General features: G+C 44.3%; 1 protein-coding gene across 2 annotated transcripts in view; it reads right to left on the bottom strand.

The window, feature by feature from the left end:
• CHRNA7 (cholinergic receptor nicotinic alpha 7 subunit) overlaps positions 1 to 24,342 on the bottom strand; it is a 365,015-nt gene that overhangs the window by 131,498 nt on the left and 209,175 nt on the right. For both annotated transcript variants that reach the window (XM_073618832.1, XM_073618831.1), the window contains exon 4: positions 11,243 to 11,352. In XM_073618832.1, the coding sequence (XP_073474933.1) occupies positions 11,243 to 11,352 (110 nt within the window). The remainder of the gene's footprint in view (positions 1 to 11,242; positions 11,353 to 24,342) is intronic.

Genomic DNA, 24,342 nt, shown 5'->3' with positions numbered 1-24,342 from the left:
CAGTCAAAGGTATTTAGTAAGAGGCATAGTGAGCTTTTTGAACTTGTAATTTTTTCCCACAATTCTTGGGAAAATTAAGATTTTTTTTCACAAAATTGTCATAATAACAAGTTATTTCTCACACACAGCATATGCATACTTCCAATTACACCCCAAAATACATTCTACTACTCCTCCCAAGTATGGCGATACCACACGTGTGGGACTTTTACACAGCTTGGCCATACAGAGAGGTCCAACATGCAGGGAGCACCATCAGGGGTTCTAGGAGCATAAATTACACCTCTAATTTCCTAACGACCTATTACACTTTTGAAGCCCCTGGAGCACCAGGACAATGGAATTACCCACAAAATGACCCCATTTTGGAAAACAAACACCCCAACATATATTCTATGAAGCATTATGAGTCATTTGAATGGTTAATTTTTTTTACACAAAGTCTTCAGAAAACGTGGAAAGAAAATGAAAATCTTTTTACATAAAGTTATCAATTTATAAGATATTTCTAACACATAGCATGTATATAGCAAAAATTACACCCCAAACCACATTCTTCTACTCCTCCTGAGTATGGCGATACCAAATGTGTGAGACTTTTACAAAGCCTGGCCACATATAGAGGCCCAAAATTGAAGTAGTACCTTCAGGCGTTCTAGGAGCATAAATTACACATCTCATTTCATTCCTACCTATCACACTTTTGAAGGTCCTTGAGTACCAGAACAGTGGAATTACCCACAAAATGACCCCATCTTGGAAAGCAAACACCCCAACGTATATTCTATGAGGCATGGGCTGCAGATAGGTACTTGGGTACTCTGATGGGCTGCAGATAGGTACTCGGTTACTCTGATGGGCTGGAGACAGGTACTCGGTTATTCTGATGGGCTGGTGACAGGTACTCGGGTACTCCGATGGACTGTGACAGGTACTCAGATGAACTGTGACAGATACTCAGATGGGCTGTGACAGATGCTCAGGTACTGTCAGGAAGAACCTGCCAGTAACAGGTAATCCAGACCTATTGGTGCGCGATTGCGGGTGCCTATGCGCATGCGCACACGTGCGCAGGAATGCGCGTGTACTTCCGGCGGGTTATTTAAACCTGTCACACAGACACAGGTAAACGTTGCTGTTTGGCCAAGGAACCAAGGCACTGCTCCACCCGGTAGCCTTCTCCCGTAAATTATCGGCTGCCGAGAAGAATTATGTTGCGGGGGACCGGGAACTACTAGCAATCAAATCCGCACTAGAAGAATGGTGGTACTTACTTGAAGGAGCAACTCACCCAATTTTGATCATCACTGATCATAAGAACCTGGAGTACTTGAGGTCAGCAAAGAGACTGAAACCACGGCAAGCCAGGTGGGCGCTGTTTTTCTCCATGTTCTCTTTCCACGTCACTTGTCGTCCAGGCTCAAAAAACACAAAACCCGACGCTCTATCCAGAATATTTCACAAATCCAAAGAAACGACTCTCCCTGATACTATTCTGTCCCCAGGGAATTTCTTTCTGTTACAAGAAGATCTGCTCTCTCGGATCAAACAAGCTACCCTGGGTTGGGCGCCCCCCACTGAATTAGAGTGGCAAGCAAAAGATGGGTTGTTCTGGTACAAGGACAAGATTTTTGTACCCGAGAGCTTATGAGTTCCTATATTAGAACTTTGTCAAGACCATGCACTAGCTGGGCATTTTGGTATAACAAAGACCACCGATTTGGTACAACGTACCTTCTGGTGGCCTCAGGTAGGCAGAGACTGCAGAAAATTTGTGGATTCCTGTATCACCTGCATTCGGAACAAGAGCAGTAGAACTAAAGCCTGGGGATTATTGAAACCACTGCCTGTTCCGGATAGACCATGGAAGATGTTATCCATAGATTTCACTGTTGAGTTACCCCTGCAGAAGACCACACCACCATCTTTGTAGTGGTAGACCAGTTGTCAAAGATGGCACACTTTATTCCCATGAAAGGCACTCCCTCAGCTTCTGAGACCACGCAGGTATTCATTAGAGAGATCATCAGACTCCATGGAGTACCTGCCAACATTGTCTCTGATCGGGGGGTACAATTTACTTCCCGATTCTGGAGGTCTTTGTGCAAAGCTTTGAAGATCAAGTTATTATTCTCCCCCACTTATTATCCCTAGACAAATGGGCAGATGGAGAGGACCAACCAAACCCTCAAACAATACCTCCGCTGCTTCTCTTCATTTTCCCAAGATGACTGGATCTCCTTGCTTCCTCTGGCTGAATTTGCCTACACACACTCCACTACAAAACAAACCCCATTTTTTGACATTTTTTGTACCAGCAGCTCACGAAACAATTAATTTTTTTTCTGTCAACAATCAGCTCCTGCAAGAGACCATGGCTAGGACACAAGAACACAATAAAGAGGTTTTTGATAAGAAGAAATGTGGGGAACTGATACTGGCACCCAGGAATTTAGTGTGTTTTTCTACAATGAACCTGAAAATGCCATGTCCTTCGAAAAAATTGAGTCCTAAATTCATAGGCCCGTTTCCTGTAAAAAGGAAAATCAATTAAGTGGCTTACGAACTGGAACTTCCCGAGTCACTTAAAGCTCACCCTGTTTTCCATGTGACACTATTACAACCTTCTGTTGCCAATCCTTTTCCTGGCCGAAGTTCGGACCCTCCTGGCCCTGTATTGGTGGATGGAAAGGAGGAGTTTGAGGTAGAAGCAATTCTGGATTGCAGAAGAAGAAACAACCAAACTCAATTCCTGATCAAATAGAAGGGTTATGGGCCCAGGGAAAACTCATGGGAACCTGAGGAAAACATCCACGCTAATGGGGCGTACACACAGGCGGACTTTCCGACTGGACTGGTCCGATGGACTTTCCAACGGACTTTTGACAGACTTCCGACGGACTTTTTTTACGAACGGACTTGCCTACACACGACCGGACTATGGATGGACTTGCCTACACACGACCGGACTTTCCGGCAGACTATGTCCGCCGGTCTCCCCAACGGAGTTACGACGGACTTTCCGAATGAACGGACTTGCCCACACACGAACAAGTCTGCTCGTCTTCTTCCCTCTTCTCTTCTTCCGATGTTGACACGACGCTCTCTCCCGCTGTAATGCTGTGTGAGCGCTCCGCAATGAGTCGGGAGAAGAGGCCAGAGAGAAGGAGAAGAACCAGACACCGGGTGAAGAGTTCGGAGAGAGCAGCGAAGTCGGAATAAGACCCCCGAAGTCGGAAGAAGACTCCCGGAGCTGTCTAATAAATTACTTTAAAAACCTGTGTAGTGTGTTTTTTTTTATTGACACTTTTTCCCTAGATGAATGGGTAGGATCGTACCCCATACTCATTCACATAGGGTGGGGGGCCGGGATCTGGGGGCCCTCTTATTAAAGGGGGCTCCCGGATTCTAATAAGCCCCCTGCCAACAGACCCCGACAACCAACAGCCAGGGTTGTCGGGAAGAGGCCCTTGTCCTCATCAACATAGGGACAAGGCGCTTTGGGGGAGGGGGGGGCCGCAGGGCCCCCCCCTCCCCCAAAGCACCCATCCCCCCATGTTGAGGGCATGCGGCCTGGTACGGTTCAGGAGGGGGGGCGCTCGCTCATCCCCACCCCCTTTCCTGACCGGGCGGGCTGTGTGCTCGAATAGGGGCCTGGTATGGATTTTGGGGGGACCCCACGCCATTTTTTCGGTGTAGGTGTTCCCCTTAAAATCCATACCAGACCTAAGGGACATCGTCGCCTCATGCTCGCCGCAATAGGAAATATTGTTTTTCCTATTGCAGCGAGCGCGAGTACCCTGCCCTTGCATCGTATCTGGTCCATCGGACCAGCATACAAATGAACAGGCTTTCCGTTAGGAACTGGGTCCGGCGGAGTTACGACATAAAGTTTTGAAGCAGGTTTTAAATCTAAAGTCCGTCGAATTTCCAACTGATACGGTCCGTCGGAAGTCCGATGCAGCCCACACACGGTCGGATTGTCCAGCGGATTTGGTCCGTCGGACCAGTTCGGTCGGAAAGTCCACCCATGTGTACACGGCATAAGAGTCTGATCCAATCCTTCAAGAGATCCCATCCTGAAAAGTTGGTCCGGATGGGCATCCGGAGGCTGCCCCTTGGGGGGCAATGTCAGGAAGATGGGCAATCCAGACCTATTGGTGCACGACTGCGGGTGCCTATGCGCATGCGCACATGCCCGCTCACGGGAATGCGCGTGCGTGTCCGTTAGCGTCCGGTGGGTTATTTAAATCTGTCTGACACAAACATTGCTGTTTGCTCTGCAGCTTTGTGCATGTGTTACTTGATAATCTGGAACCTGCTCCTCTTAATAAGGCTTGTCTCAAGACTATTCATGTTATCTGCATGCACCTGACCCCAGGCTTGTCTGACGATTCTTCTGCTTGCTCCTTTGTCCTTCTGCTGCCTCCCTGATAACCGACCCGGCCTGCCTGACTTCCCTAGACTCCCTCCAATCTGCTATACCTACCTGCTGAAGTCATCCAGCTCCAGTCTGCTGCATCTGTCTGCTGAGCCATCCAGTCTGCGGCACCTGTCTGCTGAGCCATCCAGTCTGCTGCATCTGTCTACTGAGCCATCCAGTCTGCTGCATCTGTCTGCTGGACCACCCAGTTTGCTGTGCCTGCCTCCTGATTCATTTGCTGTTGATCCTGCCAGGCACTCGTACCACTCCTCACTCCTGTGCTCCTGTCTTCACTACCAGGGGCCTCGAGTCGGAGGCGTAAGAGAGGCCATCCTCTGCAATTCGGGTTCACCTATTAGGTACCTAACAGGTACTCAAGTACTCAGATGAACTGTGACAGTTACTCGGGTACTCAGATGAACTGTGACAGGTACTCAGGTACTCAGATGAACTGTGGCAGGTATCAGGTACTCAGATGGACTGTGACAGGTACTCAGGTACTCGGGTACTCAGATGAACTGTGACAGGTACTTGGGTACTCAGATGGACTGTGACAGGTACTCAGGTACTCGGGTACTCAGATGAACTGTGACAGGTACTTGGGTACTCAGATGGACTGTGACAGGTACTCAGGTACTCGGGTACTCAGATGAACTGTGACAGGTACTTGGGTACTCAGATGGACTGTGACAGGTACTCAGGTACTCGGGTACTCAGATGAACTGTAACAGGCAGGGCCGTTTGAAGGAATTTGAGGGGCCCCAAACAAATGGACATGGAGGCCCCCCAACCCCCCTGCACGCACACAAAGCCCCCCTTACTACTCCCCCCATGTTCTTTTTAACCCCCCTCCCTACCATGTACCGCACAGCAGGAGATTCAGTTTTCTGTTCCTGGCCGGCCGGACTGAAAGGAAGTAAGCACTCAGTGTGTGCACTTCATGTCAGTCCAGCCAGGAACCGGAAACTGAATCTCCTGAGTCCTGTACCACGTGGACTACAGGAGGAAGGAAGAGGAGCTTGGCCATGCTACAGGCTGCAGCTCATAGGAAGCGGCGGCCGGCGGCGCAGCTGGGACCCTAGGCCAGCTCGGGACCCCAAGCAATTGCTTGTTTTGCCTGTCCTGTCATGATGGGCCTGGTGACAGGTACTCATTTACTCGGGTACTCAGATGAACTGTGACAGGTACTCAGAAGGACTTGACAGGTACTCAGGTGGACTGTGACAGGTACTCAGGTGGACTGTGACAGGTACTCGTGTACTCGGGTACTCAGATGAACTGTGACAGGTACTCAGGTACTCGGGTACTCAGATGGGCTGTGACAAGTACTCGGGTACTCAGATGGACCGTGACAGGTACTCAGGTACTCGGGTACTCAGATGAACTATGACAGGTACTCAGGTACTCAGATGGACTGTGACAGGTACTCAGGTACTCAGATGGACTGTGACAGGTACTCAGGTACTCAGATGGACTGTGACAGGTACTCAGGTACTCAGATGGACTGTGACAGGTACTCGAGTACTCAGATGGACTGTGACAGGTACTCGGGTACTCAGATGGACTGTGACAGGTACTCAGGTACTCAGATGAACCGTGACAGGTACTCAGGTACTCAGATGGACTGTGACAGGTACTCAGGTACTCGGGTACTCAGATGAACTGTGACAGGTACTTGGGTACTCAGATGGACTGTGACAGGTACTCGGGTACTCAGATGGACTGTGACAGGTACTCGGGTACTCAGAAGGACTGTTACAGGTACTCAGGTACTCAGATACTCAGATGGGCTGTGACAGGTACTCAGGTACTCGGGTACTCAGATGGACTGTGACAGGTACTTGGGTACTCAGATGGGCTGTGACAGGTACTCAGGTACTCAGATACTCGGATGGACTGTGACAGGTACTCGGGTACTTTGATGGCTGGTGACAGGTACTTTAATGGGTGATGACAGGTACTTTGATGGCTGGTGACAGGTACTTTGATGGCTGGTGACAGGTACTCTGATGGCTGGTGACATGTCCTCTTTATTGGGGGGGCAATCAGTGTGTGTTGGTGTGCACTGTAGGCAGTAACGAGATGTTATCGCAATCTCCTTCTCACACATGATCGGTGTGTGAGGAGGGGAACCCGGTAACATATCATTACCACGGTTTGTTGACATTCTGTGACGGAGTGTGATTGGACACAGCCAGTCATGCAGTAAAGAGCCAATTTCATTGGCTCTTTACTGCGATCGGGGTTGGGCTGTGTCAGTGTGCCATTTTTTATTGGCTTTTTACACGGATCTGGGATGGCACGGATCTGAGGGACACACCTCATCCCTGATCGCCGCGCTGCGGGCCCGCAGGAGCAGCGAGAAGCCGAGGACGTCATATGACACCCGCCCAGGATGGGAGATCCCATCTGCAGACGTCATATGACTATAGCCCGGTATTGAAGTGGTTAAAGAGTCCCCAGCTGATACAAAGCTTTCCTATGTCATCCTGAAACAGGGATTTGGGTATCAATTTATTCACTAATGATTTGCGCCAGTCTAACTGCACTCAGAATAGGGAACCATGAAGTAACTTTGATGGAGCCTTCACTCTATTTTCACATAATTGTCACTGAGATAATGTATATTATGAAATGTATCCCTTCAGCTTTTGACGCTTCCTTTAGGCTCGATTCACATCTGTGCATGTTGCTTTTGAGCATTTCTGCAGTGCTTTTTGCAGTGCTTGCCGCATTTTTGGACACACATTTTTACTGTGATTTTACAGCGCTTTTTACCTCGATTTGCAGGGGGGTTTTCACACTATATAGCTGGTTGCTAAGGAGGGGCCAGGAAGCCAGCTGCCACGTCCTTAACAACCGGATCATTTATGTACCCCCTGGGGCATGATGGGTACGTGACTTCACAAGGGGACAGGGCCTCCAGATGATGTCATCTGATGGCCACTCTCCATAGTTATCTAAGAAATGCTTGACATCGGCATGGACAGATCAGCGGGATGTGGCATCTGAGGAGGGTTGTCGGCAGGAGCAGCAGAAGAGGAAGAAGAACACCGGACAAAGAAGACAGGAGAAAGAAGAAGAGTGGGAGAAGGAAAAGACCGGAAGAAGAGGGAGAAGACCGGAGGAAGAAGTGGAAGAAGTCCGGAGGAGGAAGAAGCGGGGAGGAAGAAGACATTTTTAATAAAGGACTTGTCAAAAACTGTCTATTGACTTTTGTCACATTACACTACTTTTTTTTGGTGAATGGGTAAGGGTACAATGTACCCCTACGCATTCACATAGGGGGGCTGGGGTCTGGGGGCTTCCAGATTCCAATAAGCCCCCACCAGCAGACCTTGACAACCACCGGGCAAGGTTTGTCAGGAAGAGGCCCTTGTCTCCATCAACATGGGGGCAAGGTGCTTTGGGGTGGGGGGCGCAAAGCACCCACCCCCCATGTTGAGGGCATGTGGCCTGGTATGGTTCAGGAGGAGGCCCTTGTCCCCATCAACATGGGGGCAAGGTGCTTTGGGGTGGGGGGCGCAAAGCACCCACCCCCATGTTGGGGGCATGTGGCCTGGTACAGTTCAGGAGGGGAGGGGGGGTGCTTGCTCGTCCCCTCCCTTTCCTGACCTGCTGGGCTGCATGCTCGGATAAGGGTCTGGTAAGGATTTTGGAGGAGAACCCACACCATTTTTAAAAAGAAAATTTTGGTGCGAGGAGTCCCCGCCGAATCTATACTAGACCCAAGGGCCTGGTATGGACCTGGGGGGACCCCACGCTGTTTTTTTTCACGATTTTGTTTTGCCAGCAATTCTTTTTTTTTTACATTCAGCTGTCAGCGGGGAAGCCTGCTGACAGCTGATGACTCATCAGTTGTTAAGGACGCGGTGGCCAGCTTCATGTCCCTCTCCTTAGCAACCAGCTATATACAGTGTAAAAAAAAAGACACTAATTGTGATAAAAACGCGTTATTTGCATTTTGGATGCGGGTCCAATGAAATCTATTACATGCAAAACTCTGCATTTTGTGTGAAAAAAGTCCCCGAACCCATGTTAAAAAAGTTCCCTGCATTTCTGTTAAAGGCAAAATGCATTAAAAAACGCATTAGTGTGAATCGAGCCTAAGAAGTTGCGCAATGTTGGCTTTCATCACTAGGAAATGGCCAACGGTTTCCTTTTTCTGGACCAAAATAATTTTATTATTAGCTACACTTTTCAGTATTACTTTCTGCTCCTTAGGGTCCCTCTCGTAGGAGACAAGTATCAAAAACCACCACCATAAATGAAAGCAGTATTAAACCCAAAAAACAAATTGTACTATCTTGCAACTTACCAATCCTTAAGGCCTGATTCACACCTATTGTTGGAATTCAACATGAATATCATATTTCTGGAGTTTGTACTTATATTTCCTTACTATGCCTAAGAGAAGCCAGACTCCCATGGTTTTTGAAAGACTGAAAGTTTCACACTTCCGGGAGGACAGGATGCTGCCACCCAGGTTGGAATGTAGCCTGTTTAGCTTCCATTGCGCATGACAATGCTGGCTCCGATCTGTCTATGGGAATTTCCTGATTAACTGCTATGCGCACAGGCTTCAAAGGCAGCTAAACTGACAGGGATGATGGATGAGGTGAGATACAGGAAATCAAGGGCCCAGGTGTTTGTGGAATTTGACATCGGTCGGATGATGGCAATTCATGGACCAACACTGCCCCCCAGAGGACAGTTATGGCAAGATGGTCCATATGATAGCCTGTTGAGGGAACGCCCCAGAGACACTGTGATTCGTCCAAAGGCAAAGTTGGGCAGGCAAAAGTGGGGGGGGGTCTGGATGAGGTATGTTTGTTAAAAGGAAATGTTTGCCAGAGAAAACTCTCTCTTTAAGACCTGAGGACCAGCCAAAGAAGATGTGCTAAGTATCAATCTTGTATTGTGTTATGATTGTAGGCCTTGTAATATTGCAATTTCTTGTAGTATCTTTATGTTAGTTTTCCTAATTCTGCTGTTTTAGTACATTCCTATTTTATTGGGAAATAAATGTAACTTGTTTACTAAGCAGAGGTGTTTGTTATATCATTGTGCTTATCAGACTCATACAGGTTAACAACTATAGGGATTAGAAAAATGAATACATGGGTGCAATAGTTATATAGGATATATTAGATTGTATAATATTGCACTGATTACTTCACCTATGCAGGTTGCAGTGTGCACATTCCAGGTGCGTTTTGCGTTTTTCAATACACATTTTTGATCCATTGAAGCCTATGGAACCAAAAACCAGAAAAAAATCCCTGGCCCCTTCCATAAAATGCACAGGTGTGTACAACATCCTTAGGAAACCATGTTAAATGGACTGTAGTGTGTCTCTTCAAAACTGAAAACACACTAAAAAATGCATAGGTGTGAACTAGGCCTAAAGTACTGTTTAAACCCAAAGCCAAAAATGTAATATGCAGCTTAACCATTATTAGATATGGTGGCAGATTTTTTTTTTTCTTTTTTAGGCTTTCTCCCCCTCTGTTTTCACCTGGCAATCTGGCCAGTAACACACCTGGGTTAGAGAGCCTCCACTTTGGATGAAGGAGCACAGGGGGCACATATGGACAGCAGCATTGTCAATCTGGGGGGGGGGATGTTAGATGTACTAGCAGATTTAATTAAACTACTAAATTGAAACCAAACTCCAGCTAGTACTTTATAAGCAGTTACAGCAAACAGTTGTTTTCCTTTTGGGATAAATATTTTACATAAATAAAGTTGATCATTGAAAGCACTCCTTTCAGTGTTAAATGGTTTGTCTCATCCCTGTATCTAATACATCTGGGAGAGAGGTTGTTCTTTTGAAAAATAACTGACTGGCTGGGACACCAAATGAAAAGAAAAGAAAAGAAAGCCTAAAAAAACAGACATTGGTGCTTATTTACAAAGGGATTAGGCAAATTCAGTTAGCAATTTGCTGTGTGTATTTACTTTAAAACTTTAGCATGCAAAGGCAAATTTAAAGCAAACAAATAAACAAACAGGATTTTGCCTTGTACATAATTGGAGAATCAAAAAGAATACAGACTAAAGCCTCGTACACACCACTAAACTGGCAGCTCAGGTCGGAGCCGCTGTACTAACAATCTGATTAAGTACAGCAATCTCCCCTGTTGAGCTATTGTGTTCTGACAGGGGGGCGGCCCCCTGCCAGAACACTCTGGCCATTGGCTGACAGAGCTGATCAGGAGCCTTTTTGGGTCATGAGCCTGCGACAGAAGCCAGGCGAATGGCTTCTGTCTTCTCTGGCTCTAATCACATGCTTCTAAAAAAAAAAAAAAAAAAAAAAAACCTATGGAATCCATGCGTCTGGTGGCCAGACATATGGATAAGGGGGGTGGCGTCCCTGCGCCGTGTATGGATGGGCCACCACTGGTTATTTGTGTGATCTGAAATCTGAAAAGATACCTAATCTGAGAACACCAGGTACAAGCATTTTGGACTGTAAATCCTATTCCCATACATATGATAGTATAATAGTTTCCTGGGTTGTTGCAAGTTGGATGTGACTCATGGGTATGCAGTTCAGCAACAGCTGGAGAACCATATGATATATAAAGCTGCATTTCTGCCATCTGCTTTGTAAATATAAACCAACTCACATAAACATTCATTTTCAGATCTGTTATGCTTCAGTAATAACCCCAGGTTGTTCTGCACTTCTGTGTTTTTGGACAGTGACTCAGCACTTTAAATTATAGCAGCTAATTCTATTACTGCCACATGCACACTGCAAATCAACTAAAACTAATGAGCAAAAAAGGCGTATTGTTCAAGCTAAACACATACCTGTTATATAGAAGGATATCTGGCTTCCAAGTTTGTCCATCTGGGAAACGAACATTTTTCACTCCAGGGTATTCAGACACATTCCATTGTAAATAGTAATCTGTCCAATACTGAAGTGTAGAAGAAAAAAAATGGATTAAAAGCACTTTTCTGTTCACACTCCCTAGGGAATTATATAACACCCAACAAAATGTATAACTGTCATTCAAAACAGTATTACTTAACTGGCAGGGAATAAAATGACTGAAAGACAAGGACTTTCCCTACCTTGAAAATACCATTAGAAAGCATATTTTACGAGTCAGGGGCCATGATCTAGCGGCAGGAAAAAGCTTATAAATGGACAAAAATCCAGTGTGCCCGCATTTAAGATTACATACTGCATGAAGCATGGAATTGCAGAGCTGCTGATTGTTTAGAAAAATAGGACAATAACTCTGATTGCATTGCTTTTTCAAGCAACAGAACGGAAACAGTTTTCTTTGTTCCAAAATGTATCATTGTGGTCATGGTCAATTAAAAACGCCTGAATGTTCCACTGCTCTTTTTCATGAATGATCAAAATCATGCTTTTCTACAGCTCTTTAAAAAAAAAGGGGGGGGGGGGGGCAAAAACATATATGAAAATATTTAAATTGTTTAAAGATAAGGTGATGATTTTAAGGCTTTTAAAAGAAAGCGGTGATAATGTACATAGAAATGTTTTATGTTTTTATGCTTTGTGTAATATGGCTCTACATGAGAGGGTGCTCTACACTTAACAGACTGCCTGTTGCAGTCCAAAGCATTGTTCCTTCAAAAAAAAATTTTTGTAATTTCTAATTCAACAAACTGAACAATGTTACTTTAAAGTAAAAATAAATAGTGAGGGGGAAAAGGTTGAAAGCTCGAAATGTGCCCACACATAAGAACCAACTGACCTTTAGTTTAATCATCAGCTTTTTCACAGATTTGGGCATATACAATGTGTCTGTTTTTCTAATATTCCATTGTTCAGTTCCCCAAGTAATCAACTGTATTTTGCAATGAAATCCACATAAAGGTTCTCATGTGAGCTTTACCTACACAAGCAAAGGTAGGCATATACCACTGGTAGGAAGGGAAATAGTATTCATGCCTTGCACGGGTCAGTTATTGACACATTGGGGGAGATTTACTAAAACTGGAGAGGGCAACATCTGGTGCAGCTCTGCAGAGAAACAAATCAGCTTCCATGTTTTATTGTCAAAGCTTATTTGAACAAGCTGAAGCTGATTGGCTGCCATGCACAGCTGAATCAGATTCTGAGTGGGGGAGCTTGATAAAGCTCCCCCATTAGGTCTAAAACTGGCTAATCCCCCAAACCCTAGTACATGTATTGGGGCCTTAATCCACAAGGAAAAGGCAAGAATGTAAGACGAAGAGATCAAAACAAGTGAGTGATACCACTGATTTAGACTGGAGCAACATGAAAATGTTTATGTTAAGAGTAGTAGACAGGCTAATTGATTCATACTGTGGAAAAAAAAATATTTTGATCAAATTTTAACTGCTTCCCATCTGTAGGACACACTTGTTTGTCCTTGGATGACAGCGGTGATATTTGGGTCATGGCTGTAACTACAGTCATGACTCTGATTCAGTTTTGTTCAGCCAACGATTCCCCACAATTTAAAAGTAATTCAATTGGCTTTACTGCCGCCTGATCACTTTTACAGGTGGCAGAAGGGAGCCCGGTACTGATGCAACCTGTTGCATAGGAGCGCCCTAGACAGAGTGAAAGGAACTTCCGTCCCCCCCCCCCCCACATATGATGTCCGAATCTGGAAGAGACAAGGATTTTAACATTTCCAGTTTCGGTTTGTTGACTTACAAGCCGTTACCGAGTTGATCATCTGATCGAGCCACTCTTGACTTGGCATATCTCTCCATAAAGGGGACCTGTTATGGCCCATGCTATCACAAGAGATGTTCATCCTTTGTGACAGAAATAAAGTTCAATAAAAAATGTAAAGATAGTGTCAAAAATGTAAACAAAACAAAATGTAAAATTTTTTTGTAAAGTGCTCACACGCAACGGTCACATATGTGTGTGGGACCTATGTAAAAGTGATGGTTTCACACATGTGAGGTATTAGGGCGAACATCAGTGTGAGAGCAATGATTCTAGCACCAGACTTCCTGTGTAACTCTAAACTGGTAACCTGTAAAGGCTTTTAAAGCGTAGCCTATGGATAATTTAATGTACTGTAGTTTGTCGTCATTCCACGGGTGTGCACAATTTTAAAGCGTGACATGTTGGGTATCTTTTTATTCAGCATAACACCATCTTTTATATTTTACCAAAACATATCTATTATACTCTGTTTGCACTAAAATTAATTAAAGTATATTTTTCCTGAAAATTTGCACTTGTTAAACCTCTGCAAAATTATTGTTGTAACACTGCAGCTGGCTTGTGGTTCAGTCCAAATGGATTGCTGCAGTGCCGCACAGTGACATTACATAAAGTTCAATCTGCCAATTCACCATCAAATCCACCACTTTGCATTGCACTGTAATGAAAAAAAGTATGGCCTGCCATACTTTTTTTTCACCACACTCTGCCCGCACAGCATTGCAAGCCCAGTGGCGTGAACAAGGCACACAAAAGATAAGGCATTTTGCCTTTTCTTGTAATGGGATTGTGCTAGAATAGCCACCCAACACAGTCCCATCACACCTAGTGTGAATGGACCCTTGCAAGGTAATATCCATGATCCCAAAAGAATTTGGTGCACAAAGCATGTATTTTGTTTTTCCTTTGTGGCATTGAGTAACATATAAATGAACATTGTTGCACCCTGAGTTCAGCTTTAAGGTTCAGACTATAATTTATTCACAAATAGACTTTATTTTTTTATTCCATTGATGGCTGAGATTAAGCTTTATGCTTTACTTTCAAGTGGTCACTTTTATCGCCTTGTAGCTTCCAGGCACAGTTTTATAGCAATTAATTCAAACAGCATTCAATGCACAGAGACATATAAATAAAGTATACAGAGACAGTGACAATGCTGAATCACAATTCTATTCAGTCCTAGGAAACTAGTGAAGTCAGTTTACTTGTGCTCTATCCTTGAATGGGAATTTTACTACCTTGGAATTGGAGGATAACACATGTTTAGATTATAGCAATACAAATTGTATCTAATAGAAGGAAAATTAACCATCTTTTAGGGGACAGTAAAAATAGTTAGGTTTTGTTAAGTGAACAAGAGAGAGCCAAAGGGTAAAAAAAAAAGTTATTTTGAGCAATGTTGAGATGTTTTTCTGTGTATGCTGATCTACCTGGTTTGAGTGGATATGTTCTGTTTTAAAAGACATTTTGGTTCTCTGCTACTGAAGAACATACTCCTTTTTCAGAGTTAAGTTAAGCCTAGCAGCACACTTTGTTCTCTGGATGCTTAATTTTCCATGAAAGTTCCTTTTAGAGCTGAATGGAACTTTCTGTACATTGCCCAGATTACAGCTGATTATACTTGGAGAAGGTCATGAAATTGTTTTCTCAAGAGCAAGTGTCCTGTGTGGATTTTATGTGGTGAGCAGACATATCTTGTTTGGGGTGGTGGGATCTCAGTTTGTAACAGCATTTCTAAAGCTGGCATTTAGCTATGGCAATTTTCACATAATTATATTGGTTCAGCTTGGACCAATGTAAGTATGTATGTGCTGTGCATGTGGGATCCTTGTGGAAACTGGAAATTACTGTAGTAGGCACTACTACTACACCGATCGCTGCTAGCTTCTGGGTCCCATGCCCATTGGCTGCCCTGTTGCTTACTGAACAGTAGAGATTGCCCACACAATACTGAAGTCGTTCAGATAATACTTTGCATATTATTTTATTATTATTTGCAAAGTGTTCTGCGATTAAACAGGATGGGCATTGTGACATCACTGTCTTGCCTCCCCACCTCATCCAATCAGAGAATGCTGTTCATTTACTGAAAAAGCAAAAAGCAATTTCTGAATGGAAACCATGCCCAGAGGCCGACATCTTGTGTTCACAATGCAGAAGTGGGGCAGTAAATTCACAATCTCCACCTCATCCAATCAGAGAATGCTTTGCAATCATTGAGAAAATGCAAAGTGTTCTCTAAATGACACGCATTCTAAATAAGAGACCTCCTGTGTTCAAAATGCAGCACAGCAGCTGCTTGGTACAGACCCAGAATAGCATTACCTACTACAGTGATTTCCATCTTCCACCAGGATCCCACAGGTATGGCACATGTACAGTCTTATAATGGCCCAAGCTGGACCAATGTGACTGTAAAAATTGCTATACCTGGAATTCAGCTTTAAATCAATGTGTCCATAATAAATAGATTGTTAACCTATTTACTGCAGATTGACTTAATAAATAAATTGTCTGCCATTTCTGTAACATTTTGGTTTTAGCAAAGTAAAAATGATTGCCCTTAGCAGCCAATCGTTTACCCTTCAGTTTCTTTTCTGACCTAAAAAAGGAGATGCTAATTGATCCTTTCACATACTCTAAAATCTGAGGCTAAACATATTTTTCATTAATTACCATGAAAGGACAAGCAAAAAATATGTCAGATTAAAAAATAGGATTTTTATAACAGCTTACCTGTAAAACCCTTTTCTTTTGAAGTACATCACGGGACACAGAGACATAGTAAATGCTATGTGGGTTATAGTCCACCTTCAGGTGCTGGACACTGGCACACCCTAAACAGGAAGTTGCCTCCCTATATAATCCCTCCCATACCCGGAGCATCTCAGTTTTGTAGCAAAGCAATACACGTGTATATTAAAAAGAGGGGCGGGACCTCTGTGTCCCAGGATGCACTTCAAAAGAAAAGGATTTTACAGGTAAGCTGTTATAAAAATCCTATTTTCTTTAGTCGTACATCACAGGACACAGAGCCATAGTAATTACTATGTGGGATGTCCCAACTGAGAGGAGGGAGACACAACAAAAGTAGGGCACCATGAGATCAGAGGACTTATACTGCTCCCTGCAGTACATTGCGCCCAAAGGCGACATCCTCATGTCTTTTTACATCCACTCGAAAGAATCTGGTAAATGTATGGATTGATGACCAAGTTGAGGCCTTGCAGATTTGAGCCATGGAGGCTTGGTGATGCACTGCCCTCGAAGCACTAACAGCCCTAGAGGAGTGCGTTTTGATTTGAGAGGGTAGAAACTACCTCTTTAAACCATAATCTAGAACGATTACTTGTCGAATCCATTTAGAATAGTAGATTTCCATGCTGCCTGTCCTCTTTTAGGACCTTTAGGCAATACAAACAAAACATCCATTTTTCGAATCTCAGCAGTAGACTGCTCTCACCACATCAAGAGAATGTAGTGATTTTTCTTCCATATGTAGCGCTGGTAGATTTTCATCTACCGCTTTTAGGTAAATTTGGTGGGTTATCTGTTTTATACATAGTCAGATTTAGCCTCTGTTCCAGTTTGGCTGTGTTGCATGTAGTTTCACACTGTGCCTGTGGGTGTCGTTGTTACCATGGGTCGGTGTTGGAAAAGCAACGCGCTGAAGCGTATGGGTGCTCTTCTGTCCCGGAGATAACTCGGTGGAGGTGGTCCTCCGAGTTGCATTCTGGGAGAGGGTATTTATGGGACAGACGCCATGTTTTAGGGTCTTTTCGTTCCACCTGCTGGCCCTCCTGGCCAACAGGTATGTGTTAGGAGTACTACCGCGTGGTCCTCTGACCAGGAGGACCACGTTGATGCAGCGTGTGGGTGGGCCCAGAAGCCTGTCTGGGGCCCACCACAGCGACGAGGGAATGGTCCTGTGCTGTCTGTCCTAAAGGAAGAAGCTGGACAACTGAGAAGATCCCAGGGGAGGACCCGTAATGGAAGGATCATGCAGAGTGCTGGTCTGGAGAGGGGCCTGGTGACTCAGTTGGAGGGCGCATCCTAAAGTTATCCTATCGCATAGTACTGCCGGGTCGGCTTAAAGGTTCTAGTGCTGTGTTTTCTGTCCATCGTAAACCATTACATCCTGTGGCAGAGGATCGTACGGGTTTTTATTCCATTCAAGTCTGTGGCAGAGACTTTTGTTCGTGCTGCGTGCCGGTTGCTAGGTTAGTGAGAGAAACCTATCCGGGCGGGCAAAGATTCAGCTCTAAAAGGAGAGTATATTCATCTACAAGATTCCAATTTATAATACTACATCAAGAAAAGGTATTGGAACTTTCCTGCAACTCTTCTTTTACCTCTTTCCTGCTACTTCCTTCAGTTACTCTTATTAAAGCATTGGAAAAAGATACTCAAGTGTCTGGTGTCTACACTGTCTGGTATTAAACTCAATGGGACCCTAGACCCGGTTCTGGTGAAATTGAGGTAACAAAGGTAACAGCCCGCTTTAAACCAGCAGCTCCACCGTGAGTTAGTGCTACACATAGAACAGGGTTCTGGAAAAAACGAAGATAGAACAATATCCTGGTTTAGATAAAAACCTGATACTACCTTTGGTAAAAAGTTAGGATGAGGACGCCATACTACCTTATCCTTGTGAACAATAATAATATGGCTCTTTACAAGAAAAAGCAGCCAATTCTGATACACTTCTTGCAGCAGATATGGTTACCAGAAAAAATTGTTTCCTTGTCAAAAAAAGACCAAGGGAATATGTCGTATCGGTCCACAAAAAGGCTGTTTTGTAATGCCGCCAAACTAAATTCAAGTCCCAAGGGTTCAGGGGTGACCTAACCGGGGATTAACCGGGGATTAAGCCCTGTTACTCCCTGAATAAAGTTACGAACCAAAGTAAGCGAAGCAAGTGCTCGTTGAAATAATACAGATAAGGCCAAGACCTGTTCTTAGAAAGCACTCAAGGCTAGCTTTATTTCTCACCCCATCTGCAGAAAGTCAAGGATTCTACCTTTGACCTATTTCCTGGGGTGCAACCCCTGGTTTCACACCAGGAGACGTATGCTTCCCAGACTCCATAATATATCATTATGGAGGCCGGCTCCCATGCATTAACCAAGATAGAAACCACTGAACCTGACACCCCACATTTCTTCAGAGTGTGGGTCTCAATAGCCAAACCGTTAAATTTAGCGTTTGTAAAGTAGGATGGAATACTGGACCTTGCGAAAGAAGGTCTGGCCGTGGCGGTAGGGTCCATGGGTCCCCTACTGTCATCTTTACGATCCCTGCATACCAAGATTTCCTGGTCCCCGTTGGAGGCCACAAAAATCACCGAATTCCCTTCCTGCTTGATCCTGCGAAGAAGTCGTGGATGCAGGCAGAATAGGAGGGAATGCATAAATCAGTTAGAACTGATTCCACGGGAATAGCAAGGCATCTGTTCCGCATGCTAGCTGATCCTTTGTTTTTGACACAAAGTTGTCGATTCCTTTGTTGAACCTGGACATAAACAGATCTATGTCTGGGATCCCCCATCTTTAACATATTGACAGGAAGATATCGGGGTGAAGGAACCATTTTCCCGGGAACAACTGCTGGCCACTCAAATAGTCCGCCTGGCAATTTTCTATTCCTAGAATGAAGACCGCCGATAGGCAAAGTACATTGTTTTCTGCCCAAGATAGGATATGACCTTTCTCTGGGCCACACAACTTCTTGTGCCCCCTTGGTGATTAATATAGGCCATTGCTGTAGCATAGTCTGACTGAATCCTGGCAGGACAATACCGTAAACTGAACTTTCAGGCCCTCAGAACCAAGTGCTCTGCCTGAATTTCTAGAATGATAATTGGCAAGGTCATTTCTAATCTGGGCCACTTCCGTGGTAAATGAAGGAAGGATTTTCCCCTTTGCAGATTTTTGGATATTAACCATAAACTGAGGTTTATGTACCTGGTATTTTCAGTATATGTACAGTACCTGGTATTTTCAGGTGGTCCATCCGGGTGCTAACCAGGCCCGACCCTGCTTACCCTCCAGGATCAGACGAGATCGGGCACTTTCAGGGTGATGTGGCCATAGGCTTTGGAGTCAGACACATTGGGAATCTAGAGCTTGAACCCTTTGTTCCAAGCGGATAGGATAATATTTTGCAGCAGTCTTGAATGAAACTGAGCATAAGGAACAGCTTCAAAGGAAGCCACCATCTTTCCCAACAACCTCATGCAAAGTTGAATAGAAGAATTCCTCTTGCTTCAACCACCTAAATCAGTTCCTTTATGGCGCTGATCTTTGCCTGGGGCAAGAATATTCTTTTCTGGGTGTACCTATGATCAAACCCAAGTATCTTAGCCCTTTTCATGGTTTTAAAGAAGATTTCTCCTAGGCTGAGAAACTGACCTCTATATTCAAGGTAGTTGAATGTGGTGACCATACTTTGGTCTAAGTGGGCTACTGACTGGACTATCAAGAACAGATCGTCCAGGTAAGCCATAATCGTTATACCTTGGGCCTTTAATCTGGCTAGTAGAGGGGCTAGAACCTTTGTAAACACTCAAGGTGCAGTAGCTAGACCGGAAATCAGAGCTACTCACTGGAAATGAAGATTTTCCACCTTGAAAAGTAGATATTACTAGTGATCGAGGAAATTGGCATATGGAGCTATGCATCTTTGACATCGATCGACGCCAGAAGTTCTCCTCCTTGTAGGATGGAGATAACTGATTGGATTGACTCCAAAAGAGTGGTTATATTCAGGAATTGAATTTAGATTTTTGAGATCCAGAATGTCCTTTTGGATTTAACCAAACCTCAACCTCTGCTCTTACATGGGGGCCACCATGATCACTTTTTGCCAAAAGATGGTCCAATGCTTGAAAGAAAGTTTTCTTTTTCTCTGGATCCTTAGGAACGTTTGATCTGAGAAAATGAGGAGACGGGAACTCTTGGAACTCCAGGTTGTACCTTGAAGCTATTGAGGAAGTCCCCCATTTGTCTTGACACTCTTCCTGACAAATCCTCGAGAACTGCAGAAGAATTCCCCCTATTGAGCGAGTGGGGGCCCCTCCTCATAAGGAGGCTTCAGTATCTTGTAGATTTCTTCCCCCGAGACCTCTTTTGTCCCTGGGGTTAACCCTGAGGATTACCTTTTGAACCTGACGGCAGAAGCCATCGTGACTGCCTGGAGGCTGATGCCCCTGGCACAGAAGAAGGAGCTTTAAAAAATGAAAATACATTTACTCCTTTTCTTAAATGGCAAATGGGTACTTTTTCCACTAGAATTTCTTTGGATGTATTATCCAAAACATCCCCAAATAGCTGTTTCACTGCAAAAGGAAGACTAGCCAGGAGCTTCTGCATGATGCTTAGTGAAGGGCGCAATGCCTGAAGGATAGAATCTCTCATAGCAACTATTGCAAACATAAAGCTGCCAGATCCTGGGCCTGCTGAGCAGGATAACCTTGAACACCTGTTTAAACTGGTCTCTCAACAATTAAGCAATTACTGTCAGCGCAGGCTGAGACACTCAATCTGCCAGAGAAAAAAGTGTTTGTTTTTTTTAATAGGAATTCCAACTTTTTATCCATTGGATCCCTAAGCACTCAGCCTCATGAAGAGGGGAATAGTTCAGCCCAGGTGGGGGTGTCTAGAGGAAGCAAAACCCCCCAAACTTACCGGAGGTCTGCCTGATAGCCGGAGGTAAAAAGTCTGCTGCTTCTGTGACACAGCGTGATCTCTGAGCAAAGCATGAGAAGGTACATGCTCCATACAGCCCCCAGTAGTGACACTTAGGCATGACAACATTTACTTTAAAGGGGACATTTCATAAGAAAATTTAAAAATTCCTTAGAAAACTCCACTTACCTTTCCCGCCGCAGGGTTTTCTGTGGTAAAACCAACAGACCCAATCTTCACCCTTCACGGTGGGTTCCGTTAACAAACCTTCAGGAACCAGGGACCCTCAGGGAACCCACAATCCTGGACCTGTAATAGCACCCCGCCAGTAAAACTTTATGGCCTTAATATCAAAAGTACTGGATCCCGGGGTCCAGCTTTCTAAAAAGAGAAGCTAAACCTCGTTTCTTCGGATACGAGGCCCAGGCACCGTTCAATTTGGCCTTAAAGACACTTTGAATGGATCCGGCTACATAGCTAGCCCCAGCAAGGATTGCTCCAGTGGAGCTCAGCACAACACATCTTCACTCGTGACCAACACCTTAGACACTGGCGAAAAAACTGAGATGCTCCCGGTATGGGAGGGGTTATATAGGGAGGCAACTTCCTGTTTAGGGTGTGCCAGTGTCCAGCACCTGAAGGTGGACTATAACCCACATAGTAATTACTATGGCTCTGTGTCCTGTGATGTACGATTAAAGAAGTCATATTAACAAATAAAAACCTTCAATCTTATTGACAGTTAATTTTACTTTTGTTATCATCCTACATGAATAGGGATAAACAACATTTCCATGTGCATGGTTTAATATTCAAACCAGGAGAAATACAATATATAATTCAAAATCTACTTACAGATTTAAAATTCTTTATCGGTTTAGAACTGACAAGAAATTATGCTGCAAATGACTGGCATTTAAGGTAATTCACATAATTTATGTAATTTGAGCATTTCCTTTTCTGTATTCCAATAAATTTGCAGCTTTAAAAAGAACAATTTCTCTGATTGCTGTATTTATTTCTGTAAACCTGTTTGAAAAAGCTTGCTAGGGGCGTGAAAATGAAAATCCTAAAATGAAAAATGGTTAATTGTCAGATTTTAGCCTTTGGCTCATTATAAGTACGTATATCAGCTAACTGTGCACTGTGTGACCAGGAGAACAAAAAAGCAACACTAGACTCTTGCCAGGAAGGTAAACTGAGACAAAAGCAGAATATAGCCATACAAATATGGTCACCGCCTCATCCCATTCAAGGTGAGAGTTTAATTATTTTGCTAAAATGGCCTTTGATGTTAAGGTCCAGAAGCACATGCTCACCTCCTCTTCACTCCCCTGTTGCTCTATTCAGCCACTGAAAGTGATGAAAGGGAACTCTGACATGCCCTGAAACATGTCGTCCTGGTAACTGGCTTAGTGTACTTGGTGTCCCCTCAGTTTGTTCCGTGTCAGTGGTTGGGGACTTTCGGGTTTTTGGTGGCTTCACTTCCCGGCTAGAGCCCCTTGGAGCTTCCCCATCGTGGCTGGCAGCCATCTTTCTCCCTATCTTTGCTGGATGCTTGACTTGAGATTGGCACATTGCATCTACTCTCAGCCTGCTAACTTTCTATCAATGCCTGTGATTACTGTTTTTTTTTAACATACTTTTATCAGAGTAGTTTTTTACACTTTGATTGCTGTGACAGTGATGATCACAGTAACAGCAATGTTTTAAATGGTCATGAATGGGTTACGTTCAAAACAACTGTGATTTACTATTGTGTGCTGTGATTGATCCACAGCTATCACATGGTACAAGGTACCATGTGATAGCCATGGGCCAATCACAGCATCACTATAGGTATCACAGCTGTTAAGAATTAAATGTATTTATAACAGCTTTGTTGACATTGTAGTCATGTGATTGCATAGAGGTCACATGATCCCCTGCCCACTGGAAGTGGCAGGGTGCCAAGAGCCGCAATCAGCTGTGTCCAGTGAACACAGCAGTCGCGGGAGCAGTGCGCTGCATGCCCCTAACCCAGCAGAGGCAGGATTACGTGCTCATGCTGCCCTGCCGCAATATGTACTGTGGTCAGGCACCAAGTGGTTAAGTCACAAGTCTTTTTCAAAGGCCTTGATTAAATTTGAGAAAAGGTGTAATGAAAACCATGCACATATTTAATTCACAATGGGTTCCTTGTTTACGATATCCCTCTCCTTTTATATAGTACAACTGACTACAGTTATATTTGCAACAGTGTATATGCCTGAACATAAATGCAGAGAAAACATTACAATGAACGATATCCTCCAACTCTCCAAAAGAAGAGTGTGACCAAAATGTCTAATACTCTCACGATCTGAGTCGAAACTAGGGGGGGGCAGGGGGGAGCATCTGCCCCAAGCGCCGCACTGAGGGGATCGCAGCCACTGACAGGAAAAGTGACAGCGATATCAAAACATCCTGAAGGGATGCTGGGAATGCCAGTGCAGTGAAAGCTCAGCCAAGTAAACAAAGATGAAACAGTTAATAAATTATGTCACCATGACATGGCTATCATGGACATAAAAAGGGATACACTATGCCTCATCCCTAAATAATACAGAACAAAATAGAGACCACAGAAAATGGGACTTTTTTGGCACCGTAGCGAACACACAAAATCATATGTATATGTAAATATTGACTTTGATTAAAAAATGGATTAAAAACTAATTAAAACCATTGGATAGTATTAGCCCAAACTAGTGTGTGAGCATACACACCCCCTGTATACAGGTAGGGAGCCTCCAAAGTATTGACACTGGTGCATATGTAATGAAACAAATACAATCACCAAGGACAAATATAGTGGAGGGCTTGAACTCACACTAGGCAGACAGTGCTGTGCTCAACATGTTTTGCGCTGACAAATAACGCTTCTTCTGGAGCGTTAAGGGTTAATTACAGTGTTAAACCAAGCAAAATGCATTGACCACAAAAGAGTCGAGGAATAGAGCCAGTGGCAGGCATGACCCCTCATATGATTACAAGTAGAAATGTGGATACACAACAAAGGGTTTTTATATATGGATATCCGGGATTAATTGGGGGTAGCAACTTCATCTCCCCATAGTACAAAGTGTAATGATGGAATTATCCAAGGAAAAAGCATCAGCTCTATATATATCCCTGATCATGTGCAGCCTCAATCTCCCATGCAGTATCCCGGCTTCTTCCTAACATAACTAGCGCAAATCCACCAAGGTAGCCTTGCCCTAGGGCCTCCTCTGTATGGCCAGCTCTGCTCCTCACTGACTTTTGTGGTCCATGCATTTTGCTTGGTTTAACACTGTAAGTAACCCTTTACGCTCCAGAAGAAGTGTTATTTGTCAACACGAAATATCTTGAGAAAAGCACTGTCCACCTAGTGTGAGGCAACGCAACCCTCCACAGAGATAGCCCCCCCCCCACTATATTATTTGTCCTTGGTGACTGTATTTGTTTCATTACATATGTGCCAGTGTCAATACTTTGGAGGCTTCCTGCCTGTATACAGTGGGTGTGTATGTTCA

Source organism: Aquarana catesbeiana, linkage group LG03, assembly GCF_042186555.1.
Source record: "Aquarana catesbeiana isolate 2022-GZ linkage group LG03, ASM4218655v1, whole genome shotgun sequence".
NCBI lineage: Eukaryota > Metazoa > Chordata > Amphibia > Anura > Ranidae > Aquarana > Aquarana catesbeiana.
Note: the sequence above shows the minus strand (reverse complement) of the source record. Positions and strands in the feature narration are given on the sequence as shown.